This window comes from Salvelinus sp. IW2-2015, linkage group LG9 (assembly GCF_002910315.2).
Source record: "Salvelinus sp. IW2-2015 linkage group LG9, ASM291031v2, whole genome shotgun sequence".
NCBI lineage: Eukaryota > Metazoa > Chordata > Actinopteri > Salmoniformes > Salmonidae > Salvelinus > Salvelinus sp. IW2-2015.
The window spans coordinates 11,967,217-11,990,138 of NC_036849.1; the positions used below are offsets into that span (position 1 = coordinate 11,967,217).

Sequence of the window (22,922 nt, forward strand, 5' to 3'; positions counted from 1 at the left end):
TTATGAAGAGGTGCAGGCTAACATCACACAGTAGATATGATTCCATGAACGTGTCCAGTTATGAAGAGGTGCAGGCTAACATCACACAGTAGATATGATTCCATGAACTTGTCCAGTGATTTATTTTTAACTTGTAAAAAGTTTGCGTAGAAAATAGATGTGACAATTGCCTGCTAGGGTGCGTTTCCATTCAACCATCTTGTGTCGATGAAAACAGCTGGACGTAATGACATCACACCTACAAAAGATTTTACATTTTCGGGGGGGAAATTATGACAAAACTAGTGCCAAATAAAAATGCAGTGATTGAAGTGCTTCCATTAGCTATTTAGGCAAATTGCGCATGAATAAATTGGCAACAGCCTATATGCACTCCCACCTATCAGTTTCATGTCTCAGGTAGCCCGCGAAAGCCAGCATGGATAGAATGCCATAATTGACTAATATTTGACATATTCTCATGTGCCAATGTGTCGCCACAGTCGATGTCATGGTGAAACTTGCACTCCTGTAGAGCTGAAATAATTGGATGGTGAAACTTTTCAGCCAACCAGAAAAGCAAGGAGAAGCAATTCAGGCATTATTGAAAGTCAGGACAATCCCTGTCCTGCAAAGAAACATTATTTTTATACAAAAAAATGTTTTTGCAAGCAGTAGACAGAATTAAATGTGGAGTGGAGCTTTATAGTTACGCGGTGACATCACGTGCGTACCTTCAAAATGATTCGGCAAGGATGAAAATGTTGTAGATCTTTAGATCGTTTCTCCTGTATCTGCCGTTTCCATAACACATACTGCAAAAACATTATTTTTTTTAAATGTATTTTTTTTTTTACATTGCTTTTGTCAAATAAATCTGGGTCAATGGAAACTTGCCTAGCGTGTGGTGGCATTTGAGTCGAGCGTTAGTTAGCTCCATCTCTTTGGCTGCGTGGCTTGGTGTGAGAGTGTGACTAGCCTCACAGTTTCTCGCCCATGTAGCCCATTCCCAGGTCTCAGACCGCAACACTCTGATGCCAAATTACCATGGCGACAACCTCGGTTGCTCACTTACTGAACCCCCCTGCTCCTCCCACTCACCCACCCACCGGCCGCCCGCCGGCTCCTTTGCTGCCTGGCAACAGCTGTCATTGGACTTCCTGTACGGCTGATTTCTTAAAGAGGAAGCTGCTCTCCACAGGAACAGGAACAGATCCTCTCGTTCCTCTCACGCCCTCTGACCTTCTCTACTCCACTCTGTGAATCAGGACAGATACTGTGGGGTCAAAGGTGATTGCAGCCCAGCCACCAGGTCACTGGTGGACACAAAACCCCCAGATACTGGGAATTAAAGAGCAGCAGGGGATACTAAATCATTAGCTTAGCAGGTCATCTGAAACAATGCCTTTTGTAAAGAGGTTCAGTTTGTCATGTATACTTTCACAAATACATCGCATTGGCCCTTCGTGTCACAAATCTGATAGGTTTGTCTACTTGTGGTGTTTCATAAGCAAAACTTGAGCAAGGAGCAGTGTTGTGTTTCTACAGCACACTCCATATCTAAAGCAAAATCAGCTTGGGTGTGCAGGTCTTTACCTTCACTCCCTGTTGATGAGATTGAGAAAACTTTGCTATCTACACTGCCGAACAGGACCAGTAGCTTGTAAAAGTTCATACTGAGGAGGACAAAGAGAGCCAACTCCTTTATCAACTTACCAACACACTACACCTGAGCACAGCTCAATCTATCAATAGATGAGGAAATACGAGTGGTTTCAGATAACCCACAAAGACAAATTGGAGAAATGTACCATGTTGACTTTTTTTTTAACGAAACTTGGTTCCCAGGTATCAGTTTTGACCGGGTGACAGATATGCACACCTAAGCCGTGGGCACACTCGACAACTCCCCAGCAATGAAAGGTAAGGCAAGACCCTGGCTGTTACAACAGACCCATATCCTAAAGACAACTGTCAGAGGAGAAGACGAAGGGCCTGAAGCAGTACTGGAATAGAGTGTCGTGTTCAGCCACTACTCAGATTTACCTCGGCCCTGCGTCCTTGATTCAAGCACAGGAAACAGAACTGAATTACACTAGACTGGTGGGAAGTCAGGTCAGTCCTACAGAAAACCGTTGTGCTACCAAATAAAGACATGGAGAATATACGAGGACTCTAGTCCCTGGACTCACCTGTAATCCATCCAGGGAGTCCAAGTCACCAAACGCAGGACAGCCTGGAAAAGAGAAGATTGATTAAAGTCAGAAATTCAATAAGAATTCCAGCACGTAGCTACATAGACACAACAGACAGTTCACATAACATACTGTACATCCCCACGTCACCAAGTCCCTTTATATCAAAAGTCCCTAAAATGTTACAAGTCCCCAGACGTCACACATCCCCACAAGCATGCCACTGGTGATAGATGGGAAGAGGGAAGCCATTGAGGGAAGTTTGGTAGGCCGAGACTTACATTCGCCATCACAGCTAAATGGGGAAATCAAAGCTACTCTGTGTTAGTAAGGCACATGGCCTAATGAAATCTGCTCTCTGCTTGTATAAGTACAACTCGGGTCGGGGATAAAAAGCCATGACGATTTTAAAGAAAGTAGACTAATGATAAGAATTAAACATTAAACAAAAATATTAAATCGCAACATGCAACAATTTCAATTGAAATAAATTCATTCATAATCTATGGATTTCACGACTGGGAATACAAAAAAAACATGTATGTACATCAACAGAGCATGTTCATTTGAATCATTTATGAACTGTAATATTGGAGTAGTTTATCATCAGTCGGTTTCAGAATCTTCTTCTCGGCCATGTTGACTACCCAGCCTGGCGAGAGGCCAAAGAACATCTGTCTGGGGTTCTTTATCATAGAGAGCATGTGGAACTATTCGTCTTTGGAAATGTCCGGTATCTGTTGGTCACAGATACCTTAAAAAAAGGTAGGGGCGTAGATCAGAAAACCAGTCAGTGTCTGGTGTGACCACCATTTGCCTCATGCAGCGCTACACATCTCCTTCACATAGAGTTGATAAGGCTGTTGATTGTGGCCTGTGGAATGTTGTTCTTTGCTGTGCAAAGATGCTGGATATTGAAGGAAACTGGAACGCCATGTAGTACGCGTCGATCCAGAGCATCCCAAACATGTACAATGGGTGACATGTCTGGTGAGTATGCAGGCCACGGAAGACTGGGACATTTTCAGCTTCCAGGAATTGTGTACAGATTCTTGAGACATGGGGTCGTGCATTATCATGTTGAAACATGACGTGATGGCAGCAGATGAATGGCACAACAATGGACCTCCGGATCTCGTCAGTCGCTATGTGCATTCAAATTGCCATCGATAAGATGCAATTATTTTATGCCTGCCCACACCGCCACCCCACCGCACTTGTTTCACAACGTTGACATCAGAAAACCGCTCGCCCACACAACGCCATACACGTGGTCTGCCATCTGCCCGGTACAGATGATACCAGGATTCATCCGTGAAGAGCACACTTCTACAACGTGCCAATGGCCATCGAAGGTGAGAATTTGTCCACTGAAGTCAGTTACAACACCTAACTGCAGTCAGGTCAAAACCCTGGTGAGGACACTGAGCATGCAGATGAGCTTCCCTGAGACAGTTTGACAGTTTGTGCAGAAATTACTTGGTTGTGCAAGCCCCACAGTTTCATCAGCTGTCCGGGTGGCTGGTCTCAGACGATCCCCCAGGTGAAGAAGACGAATGTGGAGGTCCTGGGCTGGCGTGGTTATACGTGGTCTGCAGTTGTGAGGCCGGTTGGACGTACTGCCAAATTCTCTAAAGTGATGTTGGAGGCGGCTTATGGTAGAGAAATCGACATTCAATTCTCAGGCAACAGCTCTGGTGGACATACCTGCAGTCAGCATGTCAATTGCACAGTCACTCGAAACTTGAGACATTTGTGGTATTGTGTTGTGAAAAACTGCACATTTTACAGTGGCCTTTTTTGTTCCCAGCAAAAGGTGCAACTGTGTAATGATCATGCTGTTTAATCAGCTTCTTGATATGCCACACCTTTCAGGTGGATGAATTATCTTGGCAAAAGATAAATGGTCAATAACAGGGATGTAAACAAATTTGTGCACAACATTTGAGGGAAATAAGCTTTTTGTGTGTATGGAACATTTCTGGGATGTTTTATTTTAGCTCATGAAACACTTTACATGTTGCGTTTATATATTTATTCAGTGTAAGTAATAGTACTGTTGAACTTGTACCCAACTCTTAACAACAACATGTCTAAAAACAAGCTTTGATTGAAATGTTGGGGGAAAGAAAATTTGTCCAAAGTTAAATGTTGGCAGTAGTGTAGAAAACAGAGATTAGCTCCTTTCCACTGGGACGGACGAAGAGGAAACTGTCTGTACCTACGGCATCAAGAGGCTCTTTTAAGACTCCCAGTTCACTTAATTAGGATCACCAAGACCTCATTTAAAACAAGCCAGGCAAGCAGCAGGAGACGCCAGGCAAGTAGCAGGAGAAACCAGGCATCTGTCTGTCTCTCCATCTCTAGTTTAGAGAAGAAGACTGTCGGGTGGAAACGTAGCAGAATAAAACTGCGGGAGCATTCAACAGTGTGCGTGTATGTTTCTGTGTCAGTCTCTGTCCATTGTTAATGTTATTTTTTCCCTAACCTTAATTTTTCCAGGCGTGTCTATTAAGAACAAATTCTTATTTATATTGATGGCTTGGCCAAACGTCTGTCTGTAGCACGTTGAGACAGAGACTTTCTGCAGCACGACTCTGCCAGTGCTGGGCCATGGAGCTGCCTGAACCATGTGCCCACCGTTGCCATGGCAACAGAGGACTGCAAGGTTGACACACACACACACTCTTAAAACACACACTAAGAACACACACACACACACTTCGAAGCACACACACTGCAGTCCGGCAGCAGAGCGATGCAACAGGAATACAGAGGAACCTGCCTGTGTGGAGGGGAGGCATTACACAACACTGGAGGAATACAGAGGAAGACAGAACACAACAGAGGATACAGGGAGGAGAGGAGCAGAGTAGAACAGGCACTGGGAGCCAGGCAGCACTCTTATTACACAGCCCATTCCTGACAAGACCAAAGGCATGGGCATGTGTGCTAATTTACAGCAATGATAATTCTGCTAATAGGCTAGTATTGACTGTTACTTCTACTGGTTTATCAGTACCTAAGACATTCCGAGCTAGAGTTACATACACATTTTGGTATAGGCTAGCGCGCCTTTTTCACGTTGTTAGACCCCATCAGTTTCCTCCCCAGGTCTACAGGGCCGGGAGGTGGAGGAGGTATCCATAGCGCCCAAGCCAGGTTTTAGTCTTGATTAACACAGGCCAGGAGGCTGGATGGCACATTGCTGAGCTGGCGCCTCTCCTGCTAATTGGATGCCTTTGCTACCTCTGGCACTACCTCTGCTGGAAACTCTTATCAGAGCCCCAAGCTGCTGTATTAACCTCTGCCCATCTCCAAACACTTAGCCCGGCCTACACTAGCCTCAGCCCATCTGTAACCAGGTTAGCCTAGCCCAGCAACAACCAGGTTTGCCTAGCCCAGCTTCTGCCCACCAACAACCAGGTTAATCTAGCCTAGCCCAGGTTCAGCACATCAACAACCATGGTAACCTAGCCTATCCTCAGCCCATCTCTAACAATGCAAGCCCCACTCTCAGCGGAGTCGGTAGAAAGCGGATGTTACTGTTTTTTAGGGATACAGTATTTTCAACCTAACTTCTGGAAGTGGGGACTCCGCTATTCCAAACTCCACCTAGCCTATTCCAAACTCCACCTATCTTAAAGCCTAAACTCAAAATTTCACCAGACACAGACTGCCCCTATTTTGAGCCCCTATCCTCTAACTCAACTGTCTAGGCTGCCAGTCTGTACAGGAAGTGGTGCCCTTATCTTCTCCACAGCTGGCAAAGATAAGATAGGAGGGCCAATCATGGGTGAGTGAGCAGGGAGCAGGTGAAGTTGTCACAGCTAATCAATGCTATGCATCAACCACCTGGAGAACAGGCCAACCATTACCACAGATATAAACCAACATACAATCACACGCAGAAATGTACGCTTGCGCACACAGACTCGCGCACACACTAATTCCTACAAACAGACACACGCATAATGTCAGAGGAAAGGAGTCTACAAAAACACAAGTTCCGTGAGGTGAGACTGTACTGAACGGAGGTGAACAAAAGCTCAGGGGTTCTTCCTAACCCACCTTGGTTGATGTCCTCGATGGCCCTGCGGATCCCTCTATCAAAGGCCCTGGCATCGGCAGGACTCTGGAAGGTCAGGCCAAACTTCTTGTCGTTGATCCTCCAATGGTGGAATATGGGGTTGACCTTGTTGTAGACCAGGTCCTTCTTTAGAATACACTCCAGAACAACCTGACCACACAGACACAGAGAGAGAGACAAAAATCTCTGTTAGTGACTTGAAGTTCCCAGATAGTAAATCTTTGGTCCCACTACTTTAATGCAAAATAATATGATACAGAAACACACAGATCACAATCTAGTCTAGCTCTCTCCAGAAGCAGAAGAAAACCCCCAAATAATGTATTCACCCAATAAGCAAAGCTATTCATGGTTAAAGGGATACTGCGGTATTCTAAGGTTTTATGCTACTGTACAGGTACCTGTATACTTCGTCATTGCGCTGTCGCTAATTAACATTGGCTCGCAAAACGACCTCTACCATCACAGTGCACACATAGGCAGAGACATGTCTCGGTCGTGTCTGTGTCGGACAGTGAGGACTCGTCATTTCTTCCAGAGACCAGAGGAGTAAAAAACAAATGATCAGCTTCCACTCAGAAAGCACATAAAATCACTTTACGAGGCCAAATATATACACTCCTTTCTTTAAACATTAATAATGTATTCTTAACAGCCTTTATATCTATTGTAAACATGTTTGCACAGTGGTGAACCTATAGGCCTTCAGTGTGTGACAGGTTAGTACAGTGGCGTACCTATGGCCTTCAGTGTGTGACAGGTTCATGTAGGAGAATGCACTTTTTGTAAAACACAAAGGGCCAGTGATGTAGTGGAGGCTATATACTCAGGTATAGGCCCTAAAAACGCACTTTTTTTGAGTGGGTATTGTGTATTTTAACTTCTTAATTCCTACTGATGCGTATCAAAGTAGTGTAGTGGAGGTATACAACTTATTAATGATGTAGTACAATAGAGAAATCTTACACAAAGTAGCCTACACAATCCCAAAGCATGTGAAATATATTCACGAGCGCCGCACAAATGGCCTAGATTCAGTGGAATATCATCTGCTCGCAGCAAAAGTGTGCAGTTCAACTGGTTTTGGCATGGCGCGGTTCACAGAAGAATGACATCGGTAGCCGGTAGGGTAAGAAAGACGTTTCAACTTATCTACCAGTAAATGCTAACTAAGGCAATAATGGGTATGCAAACTAGATACTGAAAAAAATTTGTCCGAAGTGTTGGGTAGTAGAATATTTGTGATGTGCAATTGTCATCATGTGCTGTTTGCATCAGATGCATAGACATGGACAGGGGCCCACCCATTGGGGGGCCAGGCCCACCCAATCAGATTTATGTTGTTTAAGCATTGTTGTGGACTTCAAATGTTTGTCTTTTTTTTTAGAGTAAAAATCTGAAACATCTATAGGAAAACTAATTTAAAAAAACATAGGAAACAGGATTTTTCACACAGGGTGCCTTTCCTGGGCGGGCGGTTAGGGAAACCTTTTGGAAAAATGTGAGTATTCCCACTTCTCCAGGCACCACTGCATAGGGCCGATGGAAAGACAGCAGTCACACACAGCATGATGTTAAAGGATAAGCAGTCCATAAACACAGACATAATAAGCCAGTAGGTCCCAATCATAAGAAAACAAAAACACAACCATTAAGCATTTCCTAATCTAAATTTACAACTTACTTCCCAATGCAAAAAACATTTCATGTTTAGCACACAAAGTAACCATTGATGTAAAGTTTAAAGTGGAACTGACAGAGTTTGGACTACTTTGCAGATATGAAACAAACAGACAATCATAATATCAGTAAAAAAATATAAAATTCCCAGTTTACGCTACAACACCAACTTTATAAGAGGTTTTAAAAATGGGTTCTATTTGACTCAAAGTTCCATGACATTAAGGCATTGTTGGCAGAATAGATGGATCTAGTTCAATTCATGATCGTCCCAAAAATATTGCTATCAGGTTGTAAATCACAGCTGGCATTGTTTGCTGCCTCCATTCGGGATGCGATGCACTGTTTTTAGTGACTCAATATTCTGGACAAAAACAGAAGAATATAACTAAGTCTGGGAATGTCAATACAATCAAACTAGCAAGGGCAATGATCACAAGTTAGATAGCTGCTAGGAGGATGTCATGCCATTGGAGGAGTGGTTGAGTGACCGACTTTTCCCCCTCAAGTTTTCGGTGCCTATACACAGCTAGAGATGCAGGTGTCATTTGATTAGCTGGCAAGAACTTGAACAACTGTTATCCAGTTAGCATATCTCTTGCGTTCGCAAATTCACTCTGGCTATCTACTCCGATTTCAGAGCACTCTCGCCTGAGTGTGCCAGAGCGGAAAACAATTGATGCATTTACAAACGCGCAACACTTGCTGAATATGACCAGTGTCAGTAAACGTAGACAAAAAAATATATATAGTTAGTCAAGAACGCTCCAGATAACATGTAAACAGCCTAACCAGCTCTGTTATGCCGAGTAAAATTGTCAGTGAGGTGTTCTCTCATTTGTGTCTGGAAGTAGCTGGCTAGCTAGCAAGCTAGCCAACTTTAGCCAGTTCGCTTGGTTGGGACAAGCATGCATTGGCAGGCATGCTGCAGAAGAATGAGGCGGCTACAATTCCCCATCGTTTATCAGTGCAATTTTGACGGCCAACTAGCTGAAAAAGTTTGAGGGTTTATATAATGTTCCTTCGTTAGATTTTAGCTTGCTCTGGCTAGCATTAGTTGTTGATCTTGTTGTTGTTTATTTGCATAACTGAGGGAGAGAGAGCCTACCTTTTCATGCTTGTTTGATCAATAGGACTGTAAAGTTCCCAAATGTAAGAGGACTCTGGTGGTGTTTACATATTTGCAGAAATCCATTCAGATGTATTTTGTGGCTTTTGGCGAATGGTTTCAAGTGATCTAAAGTCGCGCTGTTGCAACTGCCTGTAAACACACAGTCCAGTTCAAAGTGAATGATGGCATGCCCATGAGGCAAATGGCTTGTTGTACAAAAGGTCTACTGTAGCTCTGATTGGCTAGACCGTGGGAAGACTACTGCTTGTATTTGGAGCTGTGACTATGTTGGCCTTCAAGAAGGCAGAAGTTTCCATAAGGTTTTGTAAAAATGTTCCCATCCATTAAGTCAAAATGTGATTGGTTGATTCAACTGTCACTCCAAAATGTTGCCCTGATACAGTTGAATGGCAGATGCCTTAATCTAATTTCTGATGGCCTAGCCAATGGCTGACTTTGCTAGCTAGATTGATCTCCCCAGAGACCAGCAAAGAAAAATCTTTAAATCTGATCTTTTTTTTCTCCTTTTAGTGTTAACCATTTCCTTTCCATTAAAAACTGAAGAGATTAATTCAGAACATCATTAAAAATAATATATTTATCATTGCTATAGTATTATAATTATTATTTTTATAAATTCTTAGCCCTTACCTGAAGGTGTAGAAGGCCCATTGTGTGTTTGGTTTAGTAATAATTTGTAGAGTGGCTCTATTTTCTCTGCATTTTTTGTCGTTCTGAAATATGAACATTTCTAACTCTTATTATGGTGGTGATTTGACAAAATTACAATCCTGGTCTTGAATTGGACTCGCATTTGTCTGGTCTCGGTCTTGACTCTTTCTCTGACCCCCTCCCGGTCTCGACTTGGTCTCGCCCCCCCTCCGGTCTTAGTCTTGACTCGGACTCGATTTGCTCCAGTCTTGGTCTTGAATCGGTCCCGCTTTAGGTGGTCTCGAACACAACACTGACAATAACCTAAAACACAAGGCCAAATATATACTGGAGTTGCGTACCAAGACAACATTGAATGTTCCTGAGTTGCCTAGTTAAAGTTTTGACCTAAATCGTCTGGAAAATCTATGGCAAGACTTGAAAATGACTGTCTAGCTATGATCAACAACCAACTTGACAGAGCTTGAAGAATTTTAAAAAGACTAATGTGCAAATATTGTACAATCCAGGCGTGCAAAGATCTTAGCGACTTACCCAGAAAAACTCAGCTGGAATCACTGCCAACGGTGATTCTAGCATGTGTTGACTCAGGGGTGTGAATACTTGTGTAAATGAGATATTTCTGTATTTAATTTTTCAATACAACATTTCAAAAAATGTTTTCACTGTCATTATCGGGTAAGATAATATTTTTGTTTTAATCCATTCAGAATTCAGTCTGTAACACAACATAATGTGGAATAAGTCAAGGGGTATGAAAACTTTCCGAAGGCACTGCAAGTGTGTGGCAGAAAGTCGGGTGCTTCCAAAAGCCCATTATTAATCAAGCGGGCTGGACGGCCTCCAGCCCTTCCCCTGGGCCAGTTGTCGCCAATCGACTGGTCGGTCTTGACGGCATTCCTAGTCGATCACCAAACATTTCTGTAGAAAAGCCAACGATAAAGGCTTGCTCTGTTGGTGGTAGGTGCATTTGATTCAGAAGTCCTGCGCACCGGGTAAGAAAAGTGTTCCCATTTTGAAGCATTTAATTTGTTTGAATATACAAACTCCGCCTACCCAGCGGACTGGGATATCTGTGGCTAAAATGAGTGTGCCTACTGCGCTGGCCAAATCGGATAGCTCAAATCTCCATGCATACAGAGCTTCCACAGCAAAGTTTGATACTAGCCTATGTAAGATTGAATTAATTTTAAAGCCATGATCACAGGGAAACTGACAAAGAATACAGAAAAGAGCTGCTGTTTTTACAAGTTACTTTAAGTTTTAATTCAACACTATTACAAAACATAAAATGAGTATCCAAGTGTAGATAGCCCTGCGTTATTATTATTAGCAGCTCGTCGTGTCTATTTTAATATCAAAGAATATTTCACTTTCTCTGGTCATAGGAACAACATGAATTTGTGCATGAGGCAGATGCGGTGCGACTTGAGTTTCGCCATCAGGTGGAAGACGGTGTTCCTTCTCTCTGGTCAGTCTCACCGGAGGAAAGGAAGTAGAGGGCAGGGACCGTGACAGACCTCTGTTTCTCTCTCCCTCCCTGCGTTGAGACTAATGCAGTGTTCAAAACAACTGGAAACTCTGAAATCTCTGACTTCAGACTAGCCTGCATTCAAGACAACTGGGAACTCGTAAAAAAACGAGATCAGATTGCAAAAAATAGTTTTGAACAATCATCCAACTTGGAATTCCACATAGGAAACTCAGTCATCTTCTAGAGCTCCAACATTCCGACCTGAAGATCACTGACGTCATGATTTGACCTAGTCCCCCCCAAGTTCCCAGTTGTCTTGAAAGCACCATGTGGCATCAGATGCAGGTACCATCAGTACAGTAAAATAAGAACGCTAATTATTTACATTTATGCTCCACAGTGCCTCGCAAGTGCTACACCAACTGATCTATTTTGTTATCAAAGCTCGAGTTTTTATATATAATATGGTCTGAGAAGAACAATATTGGCAGGCCAGGCATACAGCCAATATCCTGTGATAATGTATTAGGCCTACTGCACAAACCTCATTCCTACAGAACTGTTTTTATTAGGTTAATGTTACATTTTTGTTAAAGTATTGTTCAAAATACATAATCTGAGCGGTAGATCTCGGCTTGCTGGGAAAGTGATCTTGACAGAGAAAAGGTTGGTGACCACTACCCTAGGCAGATTAAATGAAATGAGAGGTGGCCATTAGTCTGAGGTTGTGTGTGAGCGTGCACAACGAAGAGGGCCGAGTGAGTGAGACGGGGCGCGTGCACCTGGGGTTGGATCAGGGAGGGACGATACTTGGTAACTTGTGCATTCTGTTTGATGTGCATGTTTGAATCACTTATTTGGGGGCTGTCTATAACATGGTAATCTGTGTTGATGCCATTTAGTAAATGAGATTAATCAATAAAACAAATAAGTAAAATGAAATGTTCTTACCAATGCAAGAACAATACAAAGAAACCCCTAAAACAAAACAACATTCAAAGAAGGTCAAGCCCTAATTGCACCATGACAGTCGCTATATAAATCACTGTCTACATGTGCACCTTTGTCTATGTTTGATAAGAGCCACACGTGGCAGCTGTATGTGAGGGCGTGTGGATATGTGATATACCTGGTGTGTGACTGTGGTCACAGGAGTAGGCTAGGAAACATATTTGGTGAGTTTGTGAGTGAGGGAGTATGACATTAGTGCATGAACACATTCACAACAGGCCTAGCAGGTGTGTAACAGACAAGGTGTGTGTCTCTCTCCCAGAGAAAGAGAGGAGTAAGAAAGACCGGGGTAAGGGTTAAGCCCTTGTGTTCACAGAGCCTGCTGAGGGATAGAGGGAGGGAGAGAGAGAGAAGAGGGGGGCGAGGGGTGTCTGCCTCTGGGGCTGATTGTGGGAGGCGAGACTGAGCGGAGCCGGAGTGGGTAAGGTGAGCGGTGGGCCCGGGAGGAGGAGGAAGTATCTCCACTAGGAGGAAGGACGACAACGCATTCTACACAGGGGAGGTAGAGCGAGAGGAAGAGAGGTGAAGCGAGAGAGAGAAAATGTTTTGGAGAAAGGAAGCGAGAGAGAGCGGGATTAGGAAAGACAGTGAGAGATAGGTAAGGAGAGAGAGGATTAATGGAATTAAGATAGTCTAAACAGATTTGGGGAGTTTAGAGTTGCACTCTGGCTTTTGTGGCAGGAGGAGGGGGACTGATTCCACTCTGGGATGTTAATCAAAGGACAGGACTGTTTCTCTGTGTGAGAGCAGAGGACTAACAGACACCAAACAGCAGACACACACCACACAGAGATGGATAGATACCACATCCATCCATTTAGTTATCCCTTTGGTAATCTACCAAGCAGCAATGCCATCTAAAAACTCATTCCAAAAACAACTTCCGATGCACAGAGTACCTGGGGCTGAGTCCTCTTAGCTCGTATGATCTATTCTTTTTATTAATTTATCAGTTAAAGCTAGAGTCCTTAATTGAAACAATAATAAAGCAGTGAGTGATGGTTGCTGATAATGGGCCTCTGTACGCCTATGTAGATATTCCATAAAAAAATAGTTTTTTTTAATTAAAAAAAAATCAGCCGTTTCCAGCTACAATAGTCATTTACAACATTAACAATGTCTACACTGTATTTCTGATCAATTTAATGTTATTTTAAAAACGGACCAAAAAAATGTGCTTTTCTTTCAAAAACAAGGACATTTCTAAGTGACCCCAAACTTTTGAACGGTAGTGTATATAATGGGGGCAGGGGTGTATATGCATACCCATTGATTCTTGGAGAATATAACTATACACCCAATAATATTAATTCTAAGCCTAAGTATTAACTAAGTATTCTAGCTTTAAGAACTACGTTGGTTAAGGAAGGTTGACTTTTTATCTTTCTTAAAACATTCCAATACAAAAGTAGCCTATTAGGCAGGCTACACAAATAATAGACAGACACAGGAAGTTAGGATAAATCTAGCAGTGGAGAAAGAAATGCTGTATTAGGAGTCAAACAGCTTAAAACCCTTTACATTCGTGCGAATTGAAATATTTCTTACAGAAGAAATATGACAAGCATATGCATAACCATTGTAGCAATTGAAAGGGAACAATTTGGAGATAATGGGAAAAGTATTACACCAAAAGGTGAGTACGCAACAGTTCACTTGAATCAAAACATTACTCTGTTGATTTTATTTATTGTACTTCTTGCAACAGTTGTTGATAACAAAATCTGAAAATACTCTGGATAACATGATAAGACTATTCATGGAAAATGTGGGGGTAGGTGCAACATAACATAACATGTACAAAGGTTTGAGTGAGAGGGTTAACTGGAGTCTCCAAGTGGCACGCACCTCTCCAAAATGTGCACAGTTCCTAAGCAATTTCACTGCACTTATGACTCACACGAAGTCTTCAACTATAAGGTACTTTTTTGAGCGCTCCTAGCTGTGCCGCTGAGGAAGCAGAGCAAGCACACTTGTGATTGTTTCATTTAAAAACACATCCCTGCATCACCGAATTACTTTTGTAGTTTACGCAATCCAAAAATGGTCAAGTAAAAATCTCAATCTGGGTCAGGCGGGCATGATTTCAAAGCTTTTTGACATGACTAGCTAAGTTCTAAAATAGGATCTGACAGTGCTAGGCTTGCACAAGGCAGCTCAGAGAAACAGACCGTAATGTTGGTGCGTATATAGAAACGGGTCATGAGTCTATTCAGGTGCGTGTGCCGCGCCAAATTTTCTTCACAACAAACAAACATAGGCTCACTCTGTTCAGAACAACCCAGGGTTTGACAACATGTCATCATGTAACTGTACAAACATACTGATCATAAACGTTGACACTGTATATGACATGGGTTTTATGATTTGGAAATGTGAAGAGCCCATTTGGACTCACGGGTGTTTGGCTTGCTCGTATGACATCAAAACGGCATTTATTATAATCCACAGCGTCTCATCTTTCAAAACACATGGTCCTCTTATTTACAGTATTACCCGAACTTTAACAAAAAAAATGGCAAAAGTTGCCCAATTACAGGGAGGGAAGGTGACAGCTTCTTGTCGCACATGGTCCTCAAGTTCAGAACCCATACAGCGCTGGGAAGCGCACAGCCAGAGCTCTGACGCCATGCATATCATGTTCCTTTACAGCCACTCTGTTCCAATTTAGGCACTTATTAGTAGCCAAATCTGCCATTTTCAACCCGTATATGGCTCAGAATGTAAAGAGTTAAAAAGAGAGAGCTGTTATAATCTGAGACCTGGTAATTCAGCAGCCAATTAAAGCTGTGTTCTTTAACACACACACACACACAAAGAGAGAGAGACCACAGAGAGAGAACAGAGAGAGAACAGAGAGAGAACAGAGAGAGGAGGCCCATTGGTGGCTATATCAGGAGCCAGCTGACTCATCAGTACACTCTGTGCCGCATCACTGCACTGATAGTCAGATCCCCCTCCAACATTGCAGTCACCACCTCTTCTCCCTCTTTCCCACTCCCTCTCTCTCTCCGTCAAATGTTTTGTCCCACTACCTCTTGCAATTTGACTGGCCATTTCGCGCTCTCATCCTTCTCTCGTTTTCCCCCCCTCTCCATCTCTTTCACTGCTCCCTTCTTTCTCTTGTTCTCTGGCTCTGTCGCCAACTCTTCCCATGTTTCACCCTCTTCCTTCCCTCGATGCGTTTCTCTGTGCCTCTCTCTCTCTGGTGTCCTCAATCTGCTGGTGGCACAGTGGGTAATGCCAGCTGACACCCTGGCACTGGGTGGCATGCCCCAAACAGCCTACATATGGTGGGGTGTTTGTTGTGGTAGCCGGGGAAGCCATGTTTTACTACATGAGCCACCCAAACATCTGAACTGAAGACGTGCTGTAGGTCTGACTGTACAACACTCCGAAAGCACGCCCTGTCCCACCGCGTAAACACACACGGTGTGGGAACTATGAGTGTCAGTCTGAGGCGGAAGGATTGTCTCTAGTAAAACGGCGGTTTGGACTTCCCGCTTTAACAAGCCACTGGGATGGGTGACATCACCAGAATCACTCTCCATGTTGCACAGTGGCCCAGGCTCAGAATAGACAGTTACACTTGAAGTGACATGGCAGGGAGGAGCCACGTATGCGCAACACTGAATTAATTCAGTCATCTCTTCATTCTTGTCAAGGGAAATATATTTGTTTAACATGAAAAAAGAGAAAGGAAGGGTATCAGAGTGTTAGGACAAGAGCATAGGAATATATATATATATGAATTGAAGCAGTGCTCAGAGCATGACTATACATCCGTTCATTTCTTTCCTTCATTCCCTTCCTTTTCCCTCGGATATAGTTTATCGTTTAATTTCCTACATCCCTCATTCTCTTCTCCTGAGCAGTCTGTCCTTCTCTTCTCTCTGATCATGTCAGCATGTATCACACACTCAGTCAGCCCTGCTCCTATTTACAGATACCTGCCTTGCAGTGGAAGAAAGACAGACGACCACTTCCTCTGTGTGTGTGTGTGTGTGTGTGTGTGTGTGTGTGTGTGTGTGTGTGTGTGTGTGTGTGTGTGTGTGTGTGTGTGTGTGTGTGTGTGTGTGTGTGTGTGTGTGTGTGTGTGTGTGTGTGTGTGTGTGTTGATCTCATCCCACGACCCCCTCAGTGGTTGTTGCGTCACAGGCTGAGTCGGTGCATAGTACATAGCGAACATACTTGCACTCCATTGTGAGCGGCGAGTGTTAGGTGTGGGTGAGGTCCTCAGAGTGAGCGAGAGTTGCAAGGTGAGGAGTGTGAGGTGTGTATAAAGAGTGTGTAACCCCTTGAGTGGAAGGTTGGTATAGTTTTATAAGAATCGTAGGCTACATGTCATATATCTTAAAATGGGGAGAATTGTGCTCGGTGTGTGTGTTTAGAAAGCCAGTTGGACCTTTACCGATTTGTCTTTCAGCCGCTCCCCCTTGATGAGGAAGTCTGCTGTGGGGTTGGTGGTGGTGGTGTTTGGGTCTGTGGTGCTGCTGTTGCTGTCCGCTGTCTGGCTGACTTTGTAGACGGTAACGCAGCTGAGGCCCCCGCCTCCCAGAGGCAGCCACCCACCGCTGGAGTCATCCCGAGTCATGACCACTGCTCTCACACGCGCATAACTGTCACTGCAGAGAGAGAGAGAGAGAGAGAGACATAGTTAGGGTGGGACTGCAACAAGACCATGGCATCAACTACCTCCACATATAGAGAGAAATTGAACACCACAACCATGTTGCCTCATGAATATAGGGGTGCCATTGCACACAGACAGAACATGGTTAGACATAATGACTGCAACACATTCCATGACCACTGCTTGAACACACACTTTATAACCGACCGTGATGTGACTCTCTCACAACTGTCAGTAAGTAAGAGAGGGAGAGAAAGAGAGAACCAGCGAGAGGAAGACAGAGTTTGAGGTGTCAGAGAAAGACAAAATCATTTGAGCAGACGGGTCATAAAAACAAACATTTGAACATCTTGGCCATGTACTGTTATAATCTTGACCTGGCGCAGCCAGAAGAGGACTGGCCACCCCTCAGAACCTGGTTCCACCTCTAGGTTTCATCCTAGGTTCTGGCCTTTCTAGGGAGTTTTTCCTAGCCACCGTGCTTCTACATCTGCATTGCTTGCTGTTTGGGGTTTTAGGTTGGGTTTCTGTATAGCACTTTGTGACAGGGCTTTATAAATACATTTGATTGATAAAAGACAACGGCAGGAGGGCCTGGGAACTCTTGAATAACCATTTACAACCTCCGTATCCCATGGGCTTCACTGACAGATGATTTTGACAGGACTTATCCTACTGGTTAGAGTTGAACAAATGGTAATAGCCAAGGATACCCAACCACAATCAATAGGTATTGGAGAGAAGCATAAAATGCAAATCTTTTACAAAGAGTCTATAAAGATACCAACTGAAAACTCAATCCCAGGTTACCATAAACTAAAACGCACTATGGTTATAACTAACTAGCACCACATTAAAAAGGCCCCTACATATGACAGAGGCAGAGAGTCAGTATTTTGTGTGTGGTCAGTCAGTGCATATGATGTGTCACGCCTCTTTCAGGTCAAACAGTGAGTGAGTGACCACGTGGCCAGGCTACAGTACCAGGCTCATGCTGTGGCCTCACCTTTCCCCTACAGCAGACCAGGCAGGTAGCTACTGTAGGGACTGTTACGGCTACTGTAGTGTAGCAAATGTATCCAGCCCTCTCCCTGTGCTCTGCTCTGGCTGCAGTCTGATGGCTCTCTGATTAGATAAGAACATTCCACTGGGCCACCGGAAACGACAAAGGTCAAAGTGTGCTGAGGGTAGCACTTTACAGATCCTACTAGTAACATATTAAAGGCTGGGAGGAAGAGAGAAAGGAGGGAGTTTGACCGCGAGACGTCTTTCTCTGTGGCACGGCGCACCCTCACAGGGGTGAGTTTATTAACCGAATGATGACGCCAGTATGGAGGACCAAACCTGCCATACTTAGAAATAAACAAATAATGAAAAAATGGACACATAAATAGAGCAAGGAAATACGAAAACTGACCAAAATTAAATGTCTTTCTCTCTACATACCTGTATGTATTCAATTATTGATCTATTATCTAATTATTTACACTTTTCATTTCTGTATGATAATGACGGGGTGTCAAATGTCTGTGGGTGGTATCTAACACACCATTGGTTGTCACGGCGTGTTGCTAGATTGCTTTTGCCTGGCTCTGATGGTCCAAAAAGTAAAACTACACATACTTGAGAGACCAACCAGTAGATAGCTACAGTAGCCCAGTTCTTCTGGCATGTAGTATGGCTGCAATCAGAAGAGCGGTAGCCAGAGAATTGGCGGTGCTGGCTAACGCTGCTGAAAACATTTCCTCTCCAGATTAACTGCTTTTCAGTGTGGAGGCATTCATTTAAAAAAATTGGGTCAGCTAGCTGCTACAACAGACACAAAAGTGAACGCGTTAGTTCTTAACCATTTTAAGGAAGTTGCCAGAGGACTTCAGATTGTGGCTGAATGAAAGCAAATCCCTGCAGCAATGTTCCAACATCTAGTGGAAAGCCTTCCCAGAACAGTGAAGGCTGTTAGCAACAAAAGGGGGGACCAACTCCATGTTAATGCCCATGATTTTGAAATGAGCTGGCCGACGAGCAGGTGCCCACACACTTTTGGTCATGTAGTCTGTTTTCTTGACACCCTCTTATTATCATATTGGAGGAAGAAATAGAGCAATAAATAATATCAATTAATAAAATGAATTAGTGGGATCACATTTTTTAAATAATTATTGATCTATTTGTGTGTGCATTTATTTATAATTATGGCAGGTTTGATCCTCCATAGGCCAGCGCCACTGGGTTTGGTTGCGAACATGTATTTACCCCCTCCTGTTAATTGTGATCAATTGAAGTAGTCATTGAGCTAGGAATGAGAGAGGAAATGCCAAATGACGCTTGATGACTGAACATTTACAAAACGTTTACAAAGAGATTGCCTATTGAAGTGATGTCAAATAGGCTATTGGTCTCCGTCACAAGACAGTTCCTGTCAGAGTTCCGTTTTCTCCACTCATACCAGTGTAAACTCTCTCCACTGCAGCAACAACTCAAACTGGTGCCCTTTGCTCTGCAGCCACACTCTTGGCAAACCTTTATGCCAAGGTTATTAGTTATCAATTAATCCATTTTAGCAATCGAGCTTAAACATATTTTTTCCTCGCATCCAAACTTAGGTAGACCTACAAACAAATGCTAGCCAGCCCTGGTAATAGTTGACCAAAGTTCCTTCCAGGATCGATGACCAAAGTTAATAACTCCAAAATAAAATATCTAACAAAATAGGAAAGTTGGTTTAAGCAGCCTTGAAGCCACACAGTCAATTCTGGTCCCGGTGGGGGTGGAAGGAGGGATGAGAGGCGGGAGAAGGCCTACTGCATTACATCCCTTGTGCACATAATGTCGTAACACACTCCTGGTCATGCTAATCAAAAGTAGCCTTCCGTCCTAGGAAGATGATTCATACAAACATTAGGGCTTGAAACACAAACAGGAGAGATGTGAGCTAAGATTTTTCCTGTGTGAGCATTTGGCTTGAAGAGACAATTCTCTTTACATTCCACTGCTCGGAGGGGGTACAAATCTAGGGGTAGAGTCGTACACTACCTACAGGGGTAGTGTACGTGACGTGAGATATGAATCAAGATTTGCTTCTTTACAATACAGTAATATTTGTATACCAGTGTTTCCATTAGCTGGTAATAAAATTGCCCCCGGCCAATTGTCTGGGAGAAGAACAAAAAGGGTGCGATATATGGCACTTTAGCCTGTTCATTGACTGAAATATGTCGATGTAGCACGAGAGCTGCTGATACAGCTCACAACAATGGTTGTTACTGCTGGAGTAAAATGTGCTTTAATAAGCCCAATCATTGAGTAAAACCATTCAAAAGGCAATTGCGCGTGTACAAAAAATTATAATAATAAAATAAAAAAATGGCCACGATTAAAAGGAGGTACATTTTTTTTTTTTTTACTGGTAATTGAAGCACGCTTCCCATTCGCCATTCAATTGCATAGACAACTAGGCAGGCTTCAGCGTGTCGCACACCGCTTTGCAATGAGCTGGAGGCAGTATGCATTTTGAAAACATATAATTGTTTAAAACCTGAATGTTTTACTACATATTATGATGCAGGTCTTACCTTGCTTCAAAGTAGCCAAGCCAAAATCTAACCAAATGTGCAGGCAATTATTTTATAAAAACATTGAAACAAGTAGTGTCCCCCCCCTTTATGCTGCTGCTACTCTCTGTTAGTATCTATGCATAGTCACTTTAATTACTCCACCTACATATTACCTCGACTAACCGGTGCCCCTACACATTGACTGTACCGGTACCCCCTGTAAATAGCCTCGCTATTGTTATTTCACTGCTGCTCTTTAATTATTTTAATTATTTTTAATTATTATTTAGTTATTTATTTTTTGTTAGTATTTTTCTTAAAACTGCATAAGGGCTAGTAAGTAAGCATTTCACTGTAAGGTCTACACCTGTTGTATTCGGAGCATGTGACAAATAAAATGTGATTTGACGTCGCAGGTTACTACTTCACAGAAGAGCCATTTGAACGTGAACTTTTTTTTGCTGTTGATCAAAATTTTTGGGCAGAAATGCCTTCTGGAACATGTGAACTTTCATGTGCCTTAATAAAAAACATGTATGCCATCTGTAAATACGAATATAATTGTAAAATTACGATTCTCGTAAAACAGAAACCTTCCCGCTAATGAATGGACTGGACATGCCGAGAGATGAGTTCGGATTGGTCTGCCTTGTAGCACCTTCTGTTTATAACATGATCTGCTCTGTACATGTAGATAATCCTTTCTACTGCAGCTTTCTTGAACGATATCATGGAGAACTGCAAAAGTGTTTCTCTGGATTACATCTTCAAACTAAAAGCAACCATGGCATCCGTGACAAAGAGAGAGAAAGATCAGATGACATAGGCATTGCACACGGTCAGTGTGAACCAGAGTGACTTGTACAAGAAAGCTGTACAAACAAAACGGAAATGACAAAGTACGTGATATTTAATGAAAAGGGTTGCAGTCTGGCGTGAAGCGTTCATCCATGTATACAGGTAAGAGTCTAGCTACATTTTCAGATATACATTTCTAATTTCGCCAGAAAGCAATAAAAATCGTTTTGTATTGCTAGTACTCCATGGATTGGGATTATAGTTCATTATTTAGCTAGCTAGCTAGCTGTCTAAACAAAAGACTCCAACTTAAAGCATACTGTTAGCTTGCTAGCTAATATTAGCTGGCTGGCTCACTAGCTAATGTTACATGTATGATCTGTGTGTCTGGGTAAGCATCATCTAATATCTATAAAATATTTTGATCTGGACACTTTTTGATATTGCTACTATGCACATATGCAAGTAACCATTCAACTGTACAGTTGACACTTTCAGTATCCTGTGCATGTGACAAATACTTTGATTTGTGTTTTTTATATATACAAGAGACAGTAATGTGAACAACAACATGACCAGCACCAAAGTTAGATTAGGATATAGGCCAAGTACTAGATTAGTACTAGTTTATTTTTACCTGGAGTTTTTCCTTTTTGTAGGCTACTACTTTTAGTCTTAATCTTTGGTTGTTTACTACACTTTTCACTCTGTTTAGCACATGGCCTCACATGTGAACCCTTAAAGAGATGGGTGGGACTAAGGCTTAAGAGGGTGTGAATGATGGTGAATGGGTGTAGACAAAGAGCTCTCCAGTAGGTGTTCCATTTTCTCAAAAGTTGGGTTACAAGTCTATCAACTATGAAAGCAGAATTACTTTCCCATTGTTCCTCAACTGCAGTCTATGATATACCATTTTGTAGCTCTGAGTCTTTACTTCTATCCAATGTTTTTTTGCTGCTCACAAATTACCTTTTGAGTTACGCCAGAAACCTGGTTACTCAATATCATTGAATAATTCAGACGGTTTCATAAACCGAAGAACGTCCATATTTCTGGAGGTATCACAATCAGGTGCTACACATGCACTCGCTCTGCCCTTCAACATCTTACTAAAGTGTCGTTCCATTTAATTTCAATCACTTTTGACCGCAGCACTTTTGATTGAACGAAACTTGCCTTACATATTTGCCCTTGGTAGAAGTAGTCAGAAAGTTACTGTTTGGACCTGAATGCCAAAACATTTGAGGAGATTGAGTAGGGCTAGACGATATGGACAAAATATAGCACTGTATTTTTCAATTTTTTGACGGTATCACAGTATTTTATGTTTTGGAATAAATTTGCTTTGAGTACTGCGTGACCCTAGGGTGGAAACAAAGTGATTTCAATGGGTCTTTCTCCATTTTGATTGGTTCATGTTGAATTGAACAGTATAAAACAAAAATATCAATTTCTGCATTTCCTGCACTCATTTGAGATCATTTACACACTGGCATTGTATTTCCAAACCAATGTAACGCACTTTTGATGAAATCTTCAGCGCTCATTGACAATGCATTGAGTAGAATGCTCAGTTGGGCATCAATTAGGGATGCACGATATATCGGTGAACATATCGGAATCTGCTGATATTGGCTAAAAATTCCAACATTGGCCCGATGTCTAGTTTAACGCCGATGTGGAAAACCGATGTCAAAGCTGACGTGCATACCTATATAACGTAGG

General features: G+C 42.7%; 1 protein-coding gene across 1 annotated transcript in view; it reads right to left on the minus strand.

Moving 5' to 3' along the window:
* Positions 1-22,922, minus strand: part of spred1 (sprouty related EVH1 domain containing 1) — a 64,449-nt gene that overhangs the window by 9,181 nt on the left and 32,346 nt on the right. Inside the window, exons 2-4 of the mRNA XM_023994245.2 lie at positions 16,624-16,837; positions 6,246-6,414; positions 2,172-2,215 (exon numbers count right to left, since the gene is read on the minus strand). Of these exons, the coding sequence (XP_023850013.1) occupies positions 2,172-2,215; positions 6,246-6,414; positions 16,624-16,837 (427 nt within the window). The remainder of the gene's footprint in view (positions 1-2,171; positions 2,216-6,245; positions 6,415-16,623; positions 16,838-22,922) is intronic.